This window comes from Microcaecilia unicolor, chromosome 3, assembly GCF_901765095.1.
Source record: "Microcaecilia unicolor chromosome 3, aMicUni1.1, whole genome shotgun sequence".
Classification (NCBI taxonomy): domain Eukaryota; kingdom Metazoa; phylum Chordata; class Amphibia; order Gymnophiona; family Siphonopidae; genus Microcaecilia; species Microcaecilia unicolor.
In genome coordinates, this window is record NC_044033.1 from 534,687,077 (window position 1) to 534,705,627 (window position 18,551).

Sequence of the window (18,551 nt, forward strand, 5' to 3'; positions counted from 1 at the left end):
CAGAATGGAAGGATATTATGGTCATTGGGAACAAATTTGTTGTGGGTTTCACCAGTTTGACAGGCTGCCTTTCAATTACAGGACCTTGAACTTGGAATAATCTTCCTAATCCGTTGGAGGTGGAACAGTTATTTAGTTTTCTGCAATGGCTGTTTGGTCAGATTTGTGGTTAAAATGGTGTGAGGACTTCCCTTGATTGCTTGGTTTTTTTGAGGGGGGTGGTAGTGGGGTTTTAAGGTTTTGAAGGGGTGACTGGGGGTTTTAAGTGTTTGAAATTCTTTATGTACTTACATCGATGGGATGTTGTACTCCACTGAGATCGAGCATTGCTTGTATTATGTGGAATATAAATTACAATAATTGTAATAATAACTAACTTTCCCTCCTACCAGCAGAACATGGGAAAATATCTGGACATGCTCAAGGCAAGTGAAAATCATCCAAGCAAGAATGAATGCTCATTCTTCTTTGTTGTTTCTGATAGGCTGGTGACTGGCGCTGCTAAGGATGAAGTTCCTTTCGCACATTCACTGGTTGGCTTTGCCACTGCTTATGACTTTCTGTACAATTACCTTAACGAGGCTCAACAAAAGCAGTTTCTTGAAGTAATTGCTAATACTTCCCGATATATCTATGAAACATCCCTCATACGTGGATGGGGCTACCAATACCTGCACAACCATCAGCCTACCAACTGTATGGCACTCCTAACAGGAAGCCTGGTTCTTATGAGTCAGGGTAAGTAGTGATCAAAGTTGGATGAGTGAACGAATACAGCAAGATGCACAAACCATGAGCTAAGCTATCAAGGAAGAACTGATGACAAGTGTTGCTTCATTTGTCTTTGGTATATTTGGGAGATAAAGAGGGTCTAGTGATTAACATGAGTTCATATCCTGCTTCTCCCACTGACAGACCTTGTGACCTTTTGCAAGTCATTTTTGTGGTAATAATGAAAAGGTTTAAATGACCAAATGCATTTATCTGTGTAAAAATATGTGGTTTGAATATTGCACATAATCCTTCCTTAGTGCAGGTAAAAGTTGTTTGTTACATTCTTGATATGCCACCTTTCAATGGAATAACCAGAAACAATACATCATTAGTAGAACAGTACAACATAAGTTAAATCATACCTTACCAATATGCATGATCTAAAATAAAGCAGTGAAGAGACTATGTGAGGTTTATATTATTTTCAAATCATCTGCTATCTGGCTTCATCTGACTTATATCTGACTTCATTCTATGAGTGGAGGAGTAGCCTAGTGGTTAGTGCAGTGGACTTTGATCCTGGGGAACTGAGTTCGATTCCCACTGCAGCTTCTTGTGACTCTGGGCAAGTCTCTTAACCATCCATTGCCCCTGGTACAAAATAAGTACCTGAATATATGTAAACTGCTTTGAATGTAGTTGCAAAAACCTCAGAAAGGTGGTATATCAAGTCCCATTTCTCTTTCCCCCTTTTCCTCCTTATAACTTATAATAGCTCTTTTGCATTTTATGCTGAAATTGCTTTCAAGGTGCTATTTTATTTATTATCTGGATTGTTTTGGTACCTGCAATTCACTGCAGAACCATCTGTGATTTTTAGCTAATCAATTGGGTTCCATTGTATCTGGTGACTCATTGTCCGGTATATCCTGAACAAGAGAACACTTGGATTGCTGCCTGCCAAAGGTCTAAGCAGAGAAATTTCAAATTGGTTTGGTTTGAGTCAAATTCTAATCTGCCTTTACCTGTGTTTCCTTCTCTTAGTATCTCCTATCTGCTAAATTTATCTGAAAAAGACAACCCCCCCCCCCCCCCCAACCCTTTCTTTTCACTTGCAGGGATTCTGGCCTCTAGGTTACTATATCTGACTTGATCCTGACTTTATAGTCCTACCCTGCCCATCCCTCTCCCACCCACCCCTAGGTTAACTCTACCTATATAGGAACATCCAAAGACAAATATCTTCAATAAACCCTACATTGGTCAATCCTCCTCACTCATATCCCTTAACACAGTTCACCTTTTCACACCTGTGAATCACATCAACATGACCTTCATTCAATGCAATATATGTTGGGCAAACAATGTAGAACCTTAGAGCTTTCCCCATCTGTCTCCAAATATCTATGAAAGATGAAAATCAACAACCTCAGGAAGGAATTGGCTACAATTAAGGAAGCATCCAAAATTACTCAATTTCCAGCCAATTTACCACCGGCACTGCCACAGAGATTAAAGCAACAGAGGAATAGATGGGTCACGTAGGCTCTGGTAGATTATGACCTATGGCACAGAGGCATTCACCCTTCCAACCATCGCCATTATTTAACTCCTTTGCTGAATTGGAGCGTTATGATACTCCGAAAAGAAGTACTGATGTGAAACCAGAGGCAAGGTATGTAACACAATCCAAGAAACATATCCAAAATAATGACAGATCGGTGCAAAGCAGAAAATTCTTACTGGTAGAAGATTCTATTATCAGAGGCATTAACTTAGGGGGCAGAGCAAGTATATACGGTAATTAGATTTTGGTTAAAGTATCTCTGCTTTCTTCCAGATTGGATCTGGTTTTGTACATTTGTCTTTCAGGATATCTTCAGGAAGCTTACTTCTGGACTAAGCAAGTTCTCACAGTCATGGAGAAGTCTCTGATCATACTGAGAGAAGTAACTGATGGATCTCTTTATGAAGGAGTGGCCTATGGAAGCTACACTACCAGGTCTCTCTTTCAATACATGTTCATTGTGCAAAGACACTTTGGTATCAACCACTTCAACCACCCATGGCTTAAACAGCACTTCGCCTTTTTATACAGAACTATCCTTTCAGGTAAGTAATTCAAGAAATTCCTACTTTTTACACTCTTTCTAATGAAAAATTCCTAATTATAACTTACAGTATTGAGACACATGATCGGTTTGGAAATGGATGTGCTGTCGGTGAGATTACGGTTAGCAATCTCACCAACTATTCTTCATGGTGTCCTATAAAAGGCCAAGCTTCTACATCTGGCATATATCTCTGCAGTAAATATGGATAACTAGGTACACCACATGGACCAATGATCTTTTTCTGCTGTCAGTTACTATGGGGGAGGGGGTTAATTTATATACCCAGACCACAGAAGTTGCCCCTCTGTTTTTAAAATAAGAAAAAGTCTGATTTCCCTACTCCTCGTGTGGCCTGTGAGTGCTGTGTTGGGTAGTGGATATATCCTTGTATGCTATGCTATTTAAATGATATTATTGGATTATATATTATTGATAATGTTGTCTAATGCAGGAGTGGGCAGCCTATGGGCCCACAGGCCACATGCGGCCTGACAATGAATTTTATGCAGCCCACAAGCAGATCCCCTCTTTTTTCTAGTCCTGCAGGACTGAAGACAAGTACCTGCCCAGCTCAGTATGGTGATGAACTTTGGCATGGAAGAGCCTTGGCACCACATGTACAAAGACCCAGCATGTCCCACCCTCTCTGACATATTCTGTGTTGGAACATGACAGAGTGGGTGGGACAAGAAGGGGTTTCCCGCATGTGTCCTCTACGCCGAAGTTCATTACCGATACTGAGCTGGGCACAGACTTTTCTTTGCTCCTATGGGACCAGAATAGAAAAAGGGAGATCTGCTTATGGTGAGTGAGGGAAAGAGACCAGGGGTGATGTTGGAATCAGGAAGATAGGGAGAGGAACTGGTGCACATGAAATTTTTGTACAGGGAAGGGAGAGGAGAACTGGGGTACATTACATTTTGAGACAGGAAAGAGAGAGGGGACCTCAGGCATATGGAATTTTGGAACAGGGAAGAGAAAGGGAAACTGGTGCCCATGGAATTTTGGGACAAGGAAGAGAGAGGGAAATCAGGGCACACGGAATTTTGGGGCTGGGAAGAGAAAGAGGAACTACTGTGGTACATAGATTCTGGAGCAGCTGGATAGAAGGGGGTAGGAAGGAGAGAGATGCATGAGACTGCTGGGAGGGAAAGGAATTTGAGAGATTCTGAAGACCATAGGAGTGGGGAAGGGAGATAGGGAAGAAGAGTAATGAAGGAGATCATATGTGGGCAAAACAAATTTATGTGGAGAGAGATAATTTTATCTTGGGAGTGGATTTTATCTGGGGAGCAAGGACATTTTAGCGGGGGGGGGGGGGGGGGAGGAAATTGTGTGTGCAGACCCCTAGAGATAGTTCTGAGAGAAGAGGAGATCTCTCTGGATAAGTGAACATTATGTTGCTCTTTTGGATTTCTGCACCCCAAGTGTATCACTCTGCACTTCTTGGCATTAAATTTTAACTAATGTGTTTTACTATTACTACCAGTACTCCTAATGTATCACATCAAGAAGCTTTTACTATTCTATTTTTTTATTATTTTTATATTGCAGTGCTCAGTATGTGTGGCTGTGCCTTATACCATTAGTCACGGTAACTGCTGACAGCACACTAACTTCAAATATCACCGCACTGGGCCTGCCTATCCTCCTTAGTTCATGGTCAATTCACTTCTGATACACTGATATAAACATTGAGAAAATAAATAATGTCTGTCCACATATCTGAATTGATGTTAGTTCAAGGCAAGTCCCTAGTAGTGCTATGTTGTCTGCAGCCGTGACTCTCTTCCACCAGTGTAAGTGCTCATGTGTCATAAAAAACAATTCTGAAAGTAAGTGAATTGACCATGAACTAAGGAGGATAGGCAGGCCCAGCCCGGTGATGTTCGAAGTTAGTGCGCTGTCAGCAGTTACCGTGACTAATGGTATAAGGTGGTTAGGGTGGTAGACTCTGGTCCTGATGAACTGAGTTTGATTCCCACTTCAGGCACAGGCAGCTCCTTGTGACTCTGGGCAAGTCACTTAACCCTCCATTGCCCCATGTAAGCTGCATTGAGCCTGCCATGAGTGGTAAAGCGCAGGGTACAAATGTAACAAAAATAAAATAGATACTATTGGAGATTCTACATGGAATGTTGCTACTATTGGAGATTCTACATGGAATGTTGCTACTACTGGAGATTCTACATGGAATGTTGCTATTCCACTAGCAACATTCCATGTAGAAGGCTGCGCAGGCTTCTGTTTCTGTGAGTCTGACGTCCTGCATGTACGTGCAGGACGTCAGACTCACAGAAGCAGAAGCCTGCGCGGCCACATTGGTGATCTGCAAGGGCCGACTTCTACATGGAATGTTGCTAGTGGAATAGCAATATTCCATGTAGAATCTCAAATAGTAGCAACAGTGGAGGAGTGGCCTAGGGGTTAGGGTGGTGGACTTTGGTCCTGGGGAACTGAGTTCGATTCCCACTTCAGGCACAGGCAGCTCCTTGTGACTCTGGGCAAGTCACTTAACCCTCCATTGCCCCATGTAAGCCACATTGAGCCTGCCATGAGTGGGAAAGCGCGGGGTACAAATGTAACAAAAAAAAATTACCGCGACTAATGGTATAAGGCACAGCCACACATACTGAGCACTGCAATATAAAAATAATAAAAAAATAGAATATTAAAAGCGTCTTGATGTGATACATTAGGAGTACTGGTAGTAATAGTAAAACACATTAGTATTTATTGTATACCGGTTTATAGTGATATAGCACCCAAATAGTTAGAGATTAAATTTTAACTGCCAGACCCTTATCCATTCTCATGGCTTCTACTCCCTCCAGGTTATCCACTCTATTGGCTATCTTCGTGTCGTCCGCAAAAAGGCAAACTTTTCCTTTTAACCCTTCAGCAATGTCTCTCACAACAGAACAGAATCAGCCCCAGCACCAACCCCTGAAATACTCCACTATTCACCTTCTTTTCCTCCAAGTGGATTTCATTTACCACCAGCCTGGTACCGCCTGTCGGTCCACCAGTTTCCAGTTCAGTTCACCACTTTGGGTCCTAAGTTCAGTCCTCTCAGCTAATTCAGGACTCTTCTGTGGAGGATCGTATGAAAGGCTTTGCTGAAATCCAAGTAGATTACATCTAGAGCACGTCCTTCATCCAATTCTTTGGTCACCAAGTCAAAGAAGTCAATAAGATTTGTTTGACAGGATTTTCCTTTGGTAAAACCATAGGCGTAGACTGGGGGGGGCGAGGGGGGGCAATGCCCCCCCAAACGACGCGAGGCGCCGCCGCGCCATTAGTTTTAAAAAAAAAAAAAAAAAACACATGCAGGCAGGCACGCGCTCCTCTCGGTCCGCTTGGCTTCCCTGCCCCCTCTCTATCTGCGTCCCGCCTTCCTCTGACGTCATTTCCTTTCGGGCGGGACGCAGACAGAGAGGGCAGGGAAGCCAAGCGGACCGAGAGGAGCGTGTCCGTCTACCCCTCTCTCTTTCTCCCTCCCTCCGGCGCAGGCAGCAGTCTTCCAGCGTTCCTGGCAGCGGTAGCGTTGTACACGCTGCCTTTGGCTCTGCTCCGAAGCCTTCTCTTCAAGTTCCTGTTCCCGCATAGGTGGGAACAGGAACTTGAAGAGAAGGCTTCCGGGCAGACCAAAGGCAGCGTGTACATCGCTACCGCTGCCAGGAACGCTGAAAAAGCTGAAGACTGTTGCCTGCGCCGGAGGGAGGGAGGGAGGAGAGAGGGGGTAAACGGAGTCACGATCTTGGACCTCGCGGGGGGGGGGCAGTAGAAGATGGATGGGACTGGGAGGGGTGGGAAGCAGAGGGAAGGAGCAAGAGATGGATGGGACTGGGAGGGGTGGGAAGCAGAGGGAAGGAGCAAGAGATGGATGGGACTGGGAGGGGTGGGAAGCAGAGGGAAGGAGCAGGAAATGAATGGGACTGGGAGGGGTGGGAAGCAGAGGGAAGGAGCAGGAGATGAATGGGACTGGGAGGGGTGGGAAGCAGAGGGAAGGAGCAAGAAATGAATGGGACTGGGAGGGGTGGGAAGGAGCAGGAGATGAATGGGACTGGGAGGGGTGGGGAGCAGAGGGAAGGAGCAGGAGATGAATGGGACTGGGAGGGGTGGGAAGCAGAGGAAGGAGCAGGAGATGGATGGGACTGGGTGGGGTGGGAAGCAGAGGGAAGGAGCAGGAGATGGATGGGACTGGGTGGGGTGGGAAGCAGAGGGAAGGAGCAGGAGATGAATGGGACTGGGTGGGGTGGGAAGCAGAAGGAAGGAGCAGGAGATGGATGGGACTGAGTGGGGTGGGAAGCAGAGGGAAGGAGCAGGAGATGAATGGGACTGGGAGGGGTGGGAAGCAGAGGGAAGGAGCAAGAGATGGATGGGACTGCGAGGGGTGGGGAGCAGAGGGATGGACCAGGAGATGGATGGGATTGGGAGAGGTCAGGCACAGCAGAGGGAAGGAGCAGAAGATGGATGGGACGGAGGGATGGTGAGCAGAGGGAAGGAGCAAGAGATGGATGGGACTGGGAGGGTGGGGAGCAGAGGGAAGCCTACTGGAAAGAAGACACTGCATAAAACAGAAGACACTGGGATCAAAGCGAATAGAAAAACTAAATGATCAGACAAAGGTAAATAAAAGTATTTTATTCATAATTTATTAATTGAAATGTGTCAGCTTTTTGAAATATGCATCTGTGATATTTTGCCTGTAAATTTCATTTCCTTCCTCCATATTAGCATATTCATTTGCATATTTATATATGCAAATGATATGCTAATATGCTCCGCCCATTCTTTGCCCCCCCAAATGAAACAGTCAAACTACGCCTATGGGTAAAACCATGTTGCCTCGGGTCCTGTAACCCGTTGACTTCTAGGAAGTTAATAATCCTTTCCTTCAACAGCAACTCCATTATTTTTCCTACCACCAATGTGAGGCTTACCAGCCTGTAGTTTCCCACTTCTTCCCTTTCTCCGCTTTTCTGAAGAGGAACTACATCAGCTCATTTTCAGTCCTGAGGTTCTTCTCCCGTTTCTAAGGATCTATTAAATAAATCCTTAAAGAGATCCCACCAGGACTTCTCTGAGCTTCCTCAGTATTCTGGGATGTATCCCATCTGGCCCCATAGCTTTGTCCACTTTCAGTTTCTCAAGCTATTTATAAATATTTCTTCTGTGAACGGTACAATATCCTCTCCATTCCCAGATACTCCCTCAGCAGACAACTGTGATCCTTCTCTGGGATTTTCTTCCGTGAACACTGAGGATAAATATTTGTTTAGCACGTTTGCTTTATCCTCATCACTCTCCTCAGAGCTGTTCTGCTCTAGCTAGTCACATACACACACAAGAGCTAATATGGACTGCAAATACTGTAGCAGGGCTTGTTTATCTACACCAACCCTAGCTGAGATCATATTTATGCACCTTTCTGACTTCACATGCAATTTCATATAAGTTAGTCCCCTTATTTTCTATCTACTTCCTGTTGAACCAGGTTCAATTCCCACTATAGCACCTTGTGATTCTGAGCAAGTCACTTAACCCTCCATTGCCCCATGTAAGCCGCATTGAGCCTGCCATGAGTGGGAAAGCGCGTGGTACAAATGTAACAAAAAAAAACCCTCCATTGCCCCAAGTAAACAAACAAAAAAAAACAAAAACAAAAAATTAGATTGTGAGCTCACTAGGGACAGAGAAAGTACATACATGAAATCACCTATCTCTCCAGCTGCTGATCCCACTCCCTTCACAAGTCTCTCTTTTCCTCCCTCTCTCCAAATCATCCTTTTACACAATTTCAAGTTTGGCAGCAAGCAGCAGCAGTATTAAGCTCTAAAAGCAAAGTGAAAGCACACGGCACCGTTTTCCTGCATGCTGCTCTGCTGGTCATGCTCCCTTCGACCCAGGAAATTTGCTTCAGAGGGGGCATGTTTGGTGGAGCAACAGCGGCGTGAGCAAGAAAATGGTCCTGCGTGCTTTCAGTTTGTTTTTACATGTGATACTGCTGCTGCCTGTCGACGAACTTGAAATGTTGTAAGGTGATCGGGAGAGAAGGGAGAAGAGACAAATGGGATGAGGGAAAGAGACAAAAGGGATGATGCTGGATGAAGGGAGATCAATAAGAGAGATTGAGAAATGGGGGTGATGCTAGATGGGGAAGAGAGAGAGATGGAGTGATGCTTGATTGTGGGGAGGAGAGAAAGTGATGTTGGATGGGGGAAGAGAGAGCACAATGCTGGATGGGGTAGCAGAGAAAGAGAGGACATTGGAATAATGCTGGATGAGAAGAGAGAGAGGGATGGGGTGATGTTGGATGGGAAGGAAGAGTGAGAGATGCTCAATGAGGGAAGAGAGAGAAAGACAGGGTGATGGATGTGGAGAACAGAGAGAGATGGGGTGATGGACAGGAAGGAAGAGTGAGAGATGCTCAATGGGGGAAGAGAGAGAAAGACAGGGTGATGGTGGATGGGAAGAGAGATAGATGGGATAATGCTGAATTGGAGGGGAGGTTGAAGAGAGAGACGAGAGGAGCTGGATGGGGTAAGAGAGAAACAGCACAATGCTGGATGGGGTAGCAGAGAAAGAGAGGACATTGGAATAATGCTGGATGAGAAGAGAGAGAGGGATGGGGTGATGTTGGATGGGAAGGAAGAGTGAGAGATGCTCAATGAGGGAAGAGAGAGAAAGACAGGGTGATGGATGTGGAGAACAGAGAGAGATGGGGTGATGGACAGGAAGGAAGAGTGAGAGATGCTCAATGGGGGAAGAGAGAGAAAGACAGGGTGATGGTGGATGGGAAGAGAGATAGATGGGATAATGCTGAATTGGAGGGGAGGTTGAAGAGAGAGACGAGAGGAGCTGGATGGGGTAAGAGAGAAACAGCACAATGTTGGATGGGGGTAGCAGAGAAAGAGAGGAAGTTGAGGTAATACTGGATGGGGAGAAGAGAAAGTGAGTGATAAAGAAAGAAAGACAAGGATGATGGATGTGGAAAAGAGAGACAGGTGGTGCAATGCTGGAGGGAGAAGAAGAGACAGAGCGGGTGATGCTGGATAGGGGAAGAGAGAGAGAGAAAAAGAGATGGGAGAATGATGGTTGGCAGGGGGAGAGAGAGACAAGTAAAATGGAGATGCTGCATAGCAGTCAGGTGGGGGAAGGAAAGACTGAAAGGAAATGCTGCATGGCAGGGGAAAGAGAGACAGAGGAGATGCTACATAGCAGGGAAGAGAGAAAAACAGAGAAGAGATTTTATATGACAAAGGGAGAGAGTAAAGAGTTAATGAAAGGCTGGGGAGTAAGAGAAAGGGAAATGGGTGGGCCTGGGTGGGCCTGGGTGAGGGAAAGATATGGAAAGCTGTTAATTAGATTCAGTGAAAAAAGGGAGTTTAAAGATTAGACAGTAAGAATGGATACAATCTAAATAGATACAGAGGCATTAAAATAGAAAAAAGCTGAAAGAGAAAGAGGAGTATCAGAGAAGGATGTAATGGAGGACATATAGAAGACAGGAGAGAGAAAAAGGAGAAATGGACAGAAAACTCTGGCAAGAAAGTTCAGAGAAAATAGAAGAAAGCAGAAACCAGAGACTGGACCCAAGATGGGTAGAAAGATTAAGTGGCCAGACAAGAAAGGTAGAAAATATTTTTATTTTAATTAAGGATAGTGTGGAAGCCATGTTAGTCCACTCTAAAGGTTAATAAAAATAAAACAACAAATGAAAAATTAGGTGATACTTCTTTTTTTTTTTTTTTTTATTGAGAACAACTTAATATATTTTTGACCAGGTTCCAGAGGCCAAAACCAACTTCCTGAGCTCAGGACAGTATACCATAAAAGCATTATACTGTCCTGAACTGAGGAAAGATAGTTTAGTCTTCAAAAACTAATAAAAATGTATTAAGTTAGTCCAATAAAAAGATACCACCTTATATTTTCTGATTTTTGTTTTATTTGTATTTGTTACTTTCTAATGTAGTGATTGGAATATGTCAGTTTTTGAAAATTTCAGTTGCTATCTTTGTTTTGCACACATCTCTGGTGTTGCAATATATGCAGAGTCTCGCTTATCACACAAGAATGAGTGTAATTTATGTTTCAATATTTTTATTAGTGAAGGTGTCAGGTTCTCAATGATAGTCTGGAATCGTGAGCCCATGAGTTGCTGACGAGGAGCGACAGTAGCAGGCAAAACCCACCTACTTATAAGGACTTGTAGGCAGGCGAGGCAGGAACCAGAATCAGGAAACATAAGCAGGATTCAGAAACAAGCGTGACTGGAACAGGACTTCACCTGCGCTTGCCCGCCGTTCCCTAGGGGTTGAGCCCCTAGGTGCGGGCAGCCGGCAGGACTTACTGGATATAGGAACTCACACAGGGTATAGGACTCTAGAGCAAGCTTGACTAAACAAGGACCAGGAATCAGGACTGAGGGTACTCCCTCAGGTGACAGGATATAGCAACAAGCTTGATTAAACAGGGACTGAAGGTAAAGGCAGAGGGGACTAGAGAAACAACACAAGACAGACAAGGCAGACAAACACTGGAGGGAACAAGACAAGGCATACAGGCACAAACCAAAGCAAGGCAGAAGTACTCCTAATAGCACCAAAGGATAAAGCAGGGAAGCTAAAAAGAGAAAGGCAAGGAAGCTCAGACAAAGCAAAGCAGAAGTACTCCTAACAGCACACCAACAAGACAGAAGTGCTCCTAACAGCACCAAAAGGGAAAAGCAGGGAAGCCAAAAGGGTAAATAAGGGAAGCTCAAGCAAAACAGGCAGAAGTGCTCCTAACAGCACACCAACAACCATGACCTTTGGCGTTGCAAAGGCAAAGTAGAAAGTTTCCAGGTGGTTAATAAAGCCCATCAGCAGCTGAGGCTCAGCTGCAGGAATCTCAAGGCAGCTAAGGGTGAGGCTAGCTGCCAAACTTCAAACCAAGTCTGGAGGGCTAGAATATCTGGACCGGACCAGAAAGAAAGTCTGGAATGTGTAGGGAGACAGCAAGACAGTCTATGGCAGCCACCGGTTCTGGCCACCAGAGGGCGAGGTGAGCACAGCCAAGGAAAACAGTCACAATCGTGACAGAAGGTACAAATATTCATTTCTTCATCATCCAACAATAAATGTAACTCACAATGTCAGAACTGGTAACCAACAAGTCCAGCTAATCATGCAAACAATTGCACCATTCCTGTTTCCTCCCTCCCTCCTACCCAACACCCCTCTTCCCCCCCCCCCCCCCACAACACAACCACCCCCCCATAGTCATAGCTATTCTTCTGTATAAATAGTGGCAGGAAAAGAAGTCCCCCTCCCTCCACCCCAACCAAAGCCCCCACCTTGCCTCCCTACCTCCCATACCCCTTACCAACTCCTGTATCTTTAGACCTGCTCCAATTACTTCCTAAGAACCCTTTCTTATGCGTTAATTAACAAACTACACCCTTTGGGACTAAGAATTTGCAAATACAGTGACCAAATCTGGAGAAAGAGATTCCTGCATCTGGAGGACTGTCTCACCTCCCAGGATGCCAAAAGATGCACCTGGTTCTGCCAGTGCCAGTAGGCAGGGGTCTCCGACGAAGTCCAATATTGTAGAACACATTTCCGAGCAACCAAACTCAGCTTCCAACACAACAGGCTTGCATGGCGGTTCAGGGAGGTAAAAGCCCTAGGTTGATCCAACAGAAACTGCCCCTCCATCCCTCGGATCTTACTCCCCAACCTGATCAGGAAGCCTCGCACCCGCTGCCAAAATGCCCGCACCTCAGGACACTTCCACATTACATGATAAAATGAGCTGGGACCCCCCCACACACACATTCTGAACAAACCAAGTCGTCAGACCCCACCGCATGCGCCAACTGTGCTTTAGACATGTAACCTATTAAGACCACTCTTTACCCACAGTCTTTCATCCGTTACCAGCGCTCGAATGCCCTTCAATGTAGCTGCCACATCCCAAAACGCTAAAGAAAGTCCTAAATCTTTCTCCCACCTACTTTTAAGGCAATCATAATTCCTCCCAGGTCTTCGTCTAACCAAGGCCCCATGGAGTCCCAAAACCAAAAGACGCTCCTCCAGGGTCTCACTAAAGAAATATCGGATTGTCTACTCCTGACTGAAAAGCGATATTACCAGTGACAGGCATTTGGTCAGTAGCATACGGGTCCCCCCCCCCCCCCCCCCCCACCAATCGCATCAACCATTGCCACACCTCAAGCAGAGGTCTGAGCAACAAGCTCCCTTTAAAATTTGGGGGAACATGACCATGGGGAAGATGTAAAAGAGCGAAGAAATTATGAGTAAAGAAGTCTTGCTCAAGGCTTGTAGGTGTATACTTTTGCATAGAGGTAAACCAATGTCCCAAATGACGGAGGAGGCATGCCTGATTGTAAAGGAACAGATCAGGGAATCCCACATCCCCCTGTTTCCAACCTTGAATCAGTGCTTCTTGGCTAAATTTTGGCTTTTTGCGGGCCCAACAGAAACGACTAAAGAGCCTGGTCACCAGCTTCAAATCCTTCCTCAAAAGTCAGAGAGGTAATGTCTGCAAAACATAAAGCCATCTGGGAAATAAGACCATTTTTACTAAATTTATCCTGCCCAACAACGATAAAGGGAGGCGCATCCAGCAATCCAATTGTTTTTTTGTATCCTCTAATAGGGTCCGCACATTCAAACGATATAAAGCTGAGGTGCTCATTGTGAGCCAAATGCCCAGGTATTTAAAGGATTCATTTGCCCACCTCAGAGGAAATCCAAACCCCAAACATTATCAGGGACCGCCGGAGAGGCCAAAGCCTCAGATTTATCTAGATTTATGCAAAATCCCGCATAATCCCCATATTCATGAAAAACCTCTAAGAGCGTCTCTAAAGATTCTCTAGGGTTCGTGAGGTGCACCAAGAGACCATCAGCAAATGCTGCAACCTTAAAAACATGGGAGCCTATTTGAATCCCTTTAATCGATGGATTCCCCATAATGTCCCTAATAAGAGGATCCAAAACCAGAACAAATAAAAGCAGCGAAAGGGGACAACCCTGCCTCGTGCCCTTCCTAATAGGAAAACTTGATGATTCTAATCCATTAACCAAAATTGCTGCACTGGGATTAACATATAAGCAGTGGTGTGCTGGAGCTGGCTTGCACCGTTTCACAAGAGCCGGTTGTTAAATTTATTGGCATCTTGCGAGCTGGCTGTTTACTGAGTGCGAGCCGGCTTACCTCTCCTCCCCCCCACCCCACGAGCTGCAGGCTCCCCCGCTCCGCAGGTCATCCATCATCTCCTGTCTGCCCTCTGCTCCCTGATAGCCCTCGTTTCCTTCCTGCCGCCGCCCTGCCTTTAAATATTGTATTTTTCCTCGAGTCGCGGCGCCGGCATTGAAAGCAGCAGGCTCGGCTCGAGCAGAAGAGGGCGGAACCATGCGAGGGAAGGCTGACGCTGCGACTCGAGGAAAAATACAATATTTAAAGGCAGGGTGGCGGCAGGAAGGAAACGAGGGCTATCCTGGAGTTGAGGGCAGACAGGAGATGATGGATGAGCAGGGAATTGGGAAGCGGGGGGGGGGGGGGCTGGAAGAAGGCAGGAAATGTCTGGCGTTGAGTAGGGGAGGGGTTAGAAGGGAGATGGTTGACATGGGCTGCTGGGGGGGAGGCTGGAAGGAGGTGGTTAACATTGGTGGATGGAGGGGAGGGCAGGGGGGGGAGAAGAGGGTTGCTGGACATGGGTGGATGGAGGGGAGGGCAGGGGAGAGGAGAGTTGCTGGACATGGGTGGATGTAGGGGAGAGCAGGGGGGAGAGGAGGGTTGCTGGACATGGGTGGATAGAGGGGAGGGCAGGGGGAGAGAAGGGTTGCTGGACATGGGAGGGTGAATGGAGAGGAGGGCAGGGGAGAGGGGAGGGTTGCTGGACATGGGTGGATGGAGGGGAGGACAGGGGAGAGGAGGGTTGCTGGACATGGTTGGAGGAGAGAGAAGGGAGAGAGAAGAAATGCTGGACATGGATGGAGGGGAGGGAAGAGTGAGGAAGGAGATGAGATGAGGGAAAAGGAAGAGAGGAGAAAAACTGCACATGAATGAAGAAAATAAGCAGAAGCTAGATCCACTGGACAGTCAAGTCTGTGGAGGGACCCAGCTTTTACTTACGGATGTAGGGCAAGAAATGAAGAAAGGAGGAGAGTAAAGAAATAAATGGAAAGGAAGCCCTGGAAATGGAGTTAAGAGGACAGATAGCAGCAGAATCAGATACTGGGACAGCATGAGCAGAAAAACAAAGTCACCAGACAACAAAGGTAGAAAAAAATCATTTTATTTTCATTATAGTGTTTGAAATATGTCCACTTTGAGAATCAGGTGCTCAACATTAAAAGTTTATATTTATTTACTTATTTATGGCATTTTATCCAACTTTAAACATGAATTAGATTGGAACCTGGGATCATTTAATTTTTTTTCCTGGAGTAATGCATTGCCCCCCCCCCCCCCCCCCCCGGCTCACTCCTCGGCTATAGCCAGCTCTGCAATTTGGGGGGGGGGGGGGATGCAGAGGTGGACAAGGGGGGCGCAGAGGTGGACTGGGGAGAGAGCCTGTTGTTAAACATTTACCAGCACACCACTGCATATAAGGCTTGAACTGCTGCAACGAATCGTCCGGAGAACCCATAATTCTCCAGGGTGGCAAAGAGAAAATCCCAATATACCCTATCAAAGGCTTTTTCAGCGTCAAAACTGACAGCGACTGCAATTCCTTATGAGAACTGCTTTCCAATGTAGTCAAGATCGTCCTAAGGCTTCTGGCCACTGACCTACCTCCTACAAAGCCAACCTGACAATCATGAATCAGGCGTAGCAGCAAGCGCGCTAGCCTATTAGCAAGCACCTTTGCCAACAACTTTGCATCATAATTCAGTAGGGAAATAGGGCTATACTATTTATCTCTGCAAGTTGGGTTATTTAGATCTCACAGATGTATGTAGCACAGCAAGAAAATGCGATAAGGACTGTTGCCTTCAGTGAGATTCTTAAAAAGAAACTGCTTTCATTTATCCACAGTAGATGGTCCTTTGCATCAGTTAAGGCAGTCTCGGAAAATCTGAATAAATGATCTGAGGAAGATCTTAATGACCTTCATAGGGGAGATTTGTGTGAAACTGGACATAGATGAAAAACCTGTAACCAACCAAATATTACTGCTCCCAGATTTAGGTATTCAGAAGAAATGCTCTGCTGTGATCTTACAGTTAGAGACAACTATCCTATATAAGTACATAAGTAATGCCACACTGGGAAAAGACCAAGGATCCATCGAGCCCAGCATCCTGTCCACAACAGCGGCCAATCCAGGCCAAGGGCACCTGGCAAGCTTCCCAAACGTACAAACATTCTATACATCTTATTCCTGGAATTGTGGATTTTTCCCAAGTCCATTTAGTAGTGGTTTATGGACTTGTCCTTTAGGAAACCGTCTAACCCCCTTTTTAAACTCTGCTAAGCTAACCGCCTTCACGTTCTCCGGCAACAAATTCCAGAGTTTAATTACGCGTTGGGTGAAGAAACATTTTCTCCGATTTGTTTTAAATTTACTACACTGTAGTTTCATTGCATGCCCCCTAGTCCTAGTATTTTTGGAAAGCGTGAACAGACGCCTGTTCCACTCCACTCATTATTTTATATACCTCTATCACATCTCCCCTCAGCCGTCTCTTCTCCAAGCTGAAAAGCCTTAGCTTCCTTAGCCTTTCTTCATAGGGAAGTCGTCCCATCCCCGCTATCATTTTAGTCGCCCTTTGCTGCACCTTTTCCAGTTCTATATCTTTCTTGAGATGCAGCGACCAGAATTGAACACAATACTCAAGGTGCGGTCGCACCATGGAGCAATACAACGGCATTATAACATCCTCACACCTGTTTTCCATACCTTTCCTAATAATACCCAACATTCTATTCGCTTTCCTAGCCGCAACAGCACACTGAGCAGAAGGTTTCAGTGTATTATCGACGACGACTCCCAGATCCCTTTCTTGGTCCGTAACTCCTAACATGGAATCCTGCATGACGTAGCTATAATTCGAGTTCTTTTTTCCCACATGCATCACCTTGCACTTACATTAAACGTCATCTGCCATTTAGCCACCCAGTCTCCCAGTCTTGTAAGGTCCTTCTGTAATTTTTCACAATCCTGTCGCGAGTTAACGACTTTGAATAACTTTGTGTCATCAGCAAATTTAATTACCTCGCTAGTTACTCCCATCTCTAAATCATTTATAAATATATTAAAAAGCAGCAATCCTGGCACAGACCCCTGAGGAACCCCACTAACTACCCTTCTCCATTGTGAATATTGCCCATTTAACCCCACTCTCTGTTTCCTATCCTTCAACCAGTTTTTAATCCACAATAGGACATTTCCTCCTATCCCATGACCCTTCAATTTCCTCTGTAGCCTTTCATGAGGTACCTTGTCAAACGCCTTTTGAAAATTCAGATACACGATATCAGCCGGCTCCCCTTTGTCCACATGTTTGTTTACTCCTTCAAAGAATTGAAGTAAATTGGTCAGGCAAGATTTCCCCACACAAAAGCCGTGCTGACTTGGTCTCAGTAATCCATGTCCTCGGATGTGCTCTGTAATTTTGTTTTTAATAATAGTCTCTATTATTTTCCCCGGCACCGACGTCAGACTTGCCGGTCTATAATTTCCCAGATCTCCCCTGGAACCTTTTTTAAAAATCGGCGTTACATTGGCCACCCTCCAATCTTCCGGTACCATCAGACTGGGTAAGATATAGTTGTGGGTTGGCTGGAACAAGAGGGTTAATGTGATGAATGTGTCTTTCAGCTGTATACCTCTTTAAAGAAAATTTTGAATACAGGTGACTGCTTTCTTCCCCCCCCCCCCCCCCCCCCCCCCCCCAAAAAAAAAAAAAGTAAGAAAAAGTATCTGCAGAGAAGTGGTAGTTACTTAATTTGACAGAGGGGAGAAGGAAAGCATAAATAGGAGAGGCCCCATACAGATCACAGCTTCCTTTTTTGTCAGTCTGCTCAGCTGTTTTTGTGATGAGAACAGGAAAGAGTGAGATGTCAGCTTGTTTCTCTTGGTTCTTCTTTCCCTTCCTCTTTCTTATGCTGCAGACCACTTCTAATCAACATGAAGATGAGACAGAACCACAGGGCAATGATTTCACTCAGTTACAGACTTCTATTTTATATCTTGGCAAAAGCTAACTTGCAATAAATATTTCAAACCCAAATTAGGTTTGGGCATTGTGGCACAGAAACTGTTGGATTCATTATATGTTTAGGTTGTGGATATTCTAAGAGAAAAGGTTCACTCTTTGGCAGCCTTTGAAGAGAAGAAATAGTCAAAAAATAGACTAGATAGGAACCCAATTTATTAGACAGAAGATTGTTTCCTGAAATTACTACTACTACTACTAATAATAATCATTTCTAAAGCGTGAAGAAATAGTCCCTGCTTGACAGAGCTTACAATCTAATTAGGACAGACAAACAGGACAAACAAGAGATAAAGGAATATTAAAGTGAGGATGATAAAATAAGGATTAGGAGTTAAAAGCAGCATCAAAAAGGTGGGCTTTTAGCTTAGATTTGAAGACGGCCAGAGACAGAGCTTGACGTACCAGCTCAGGAAGTCTATTCCAGGCATATGGTGCAGCAAGATAAAAGGAACGGAGTCTGGAGTTAGCAGTGGAGGAG

General features: G+C 45.2%; 1 protein-coding gene across 1 annotated transcript in view; it reads left to right on the forward strand.

Moving 5' to 3' along the window:
• The window catches only part of LOC115464840 (dermatan-sulfate epimerase-like), a 54,183-nt gene that overhangs the window by 11,413 nt on the left and 24,219 nt on the right, over nt 1-18,551 (forward strand). Inside the window, exons 2-3 of the mRNA XM_030195198.1 lie at nt 485-738; nt 2,587-2,826. Of these exons, the coding sequence (XP_030051058.1) occupies nt 485-738; nt 2,587-2,826 (494 nt within the window). The remainder of the gene's footprint in view (nt 1-484; nt 739-2,586; nt 2,827-18,551) is intronic.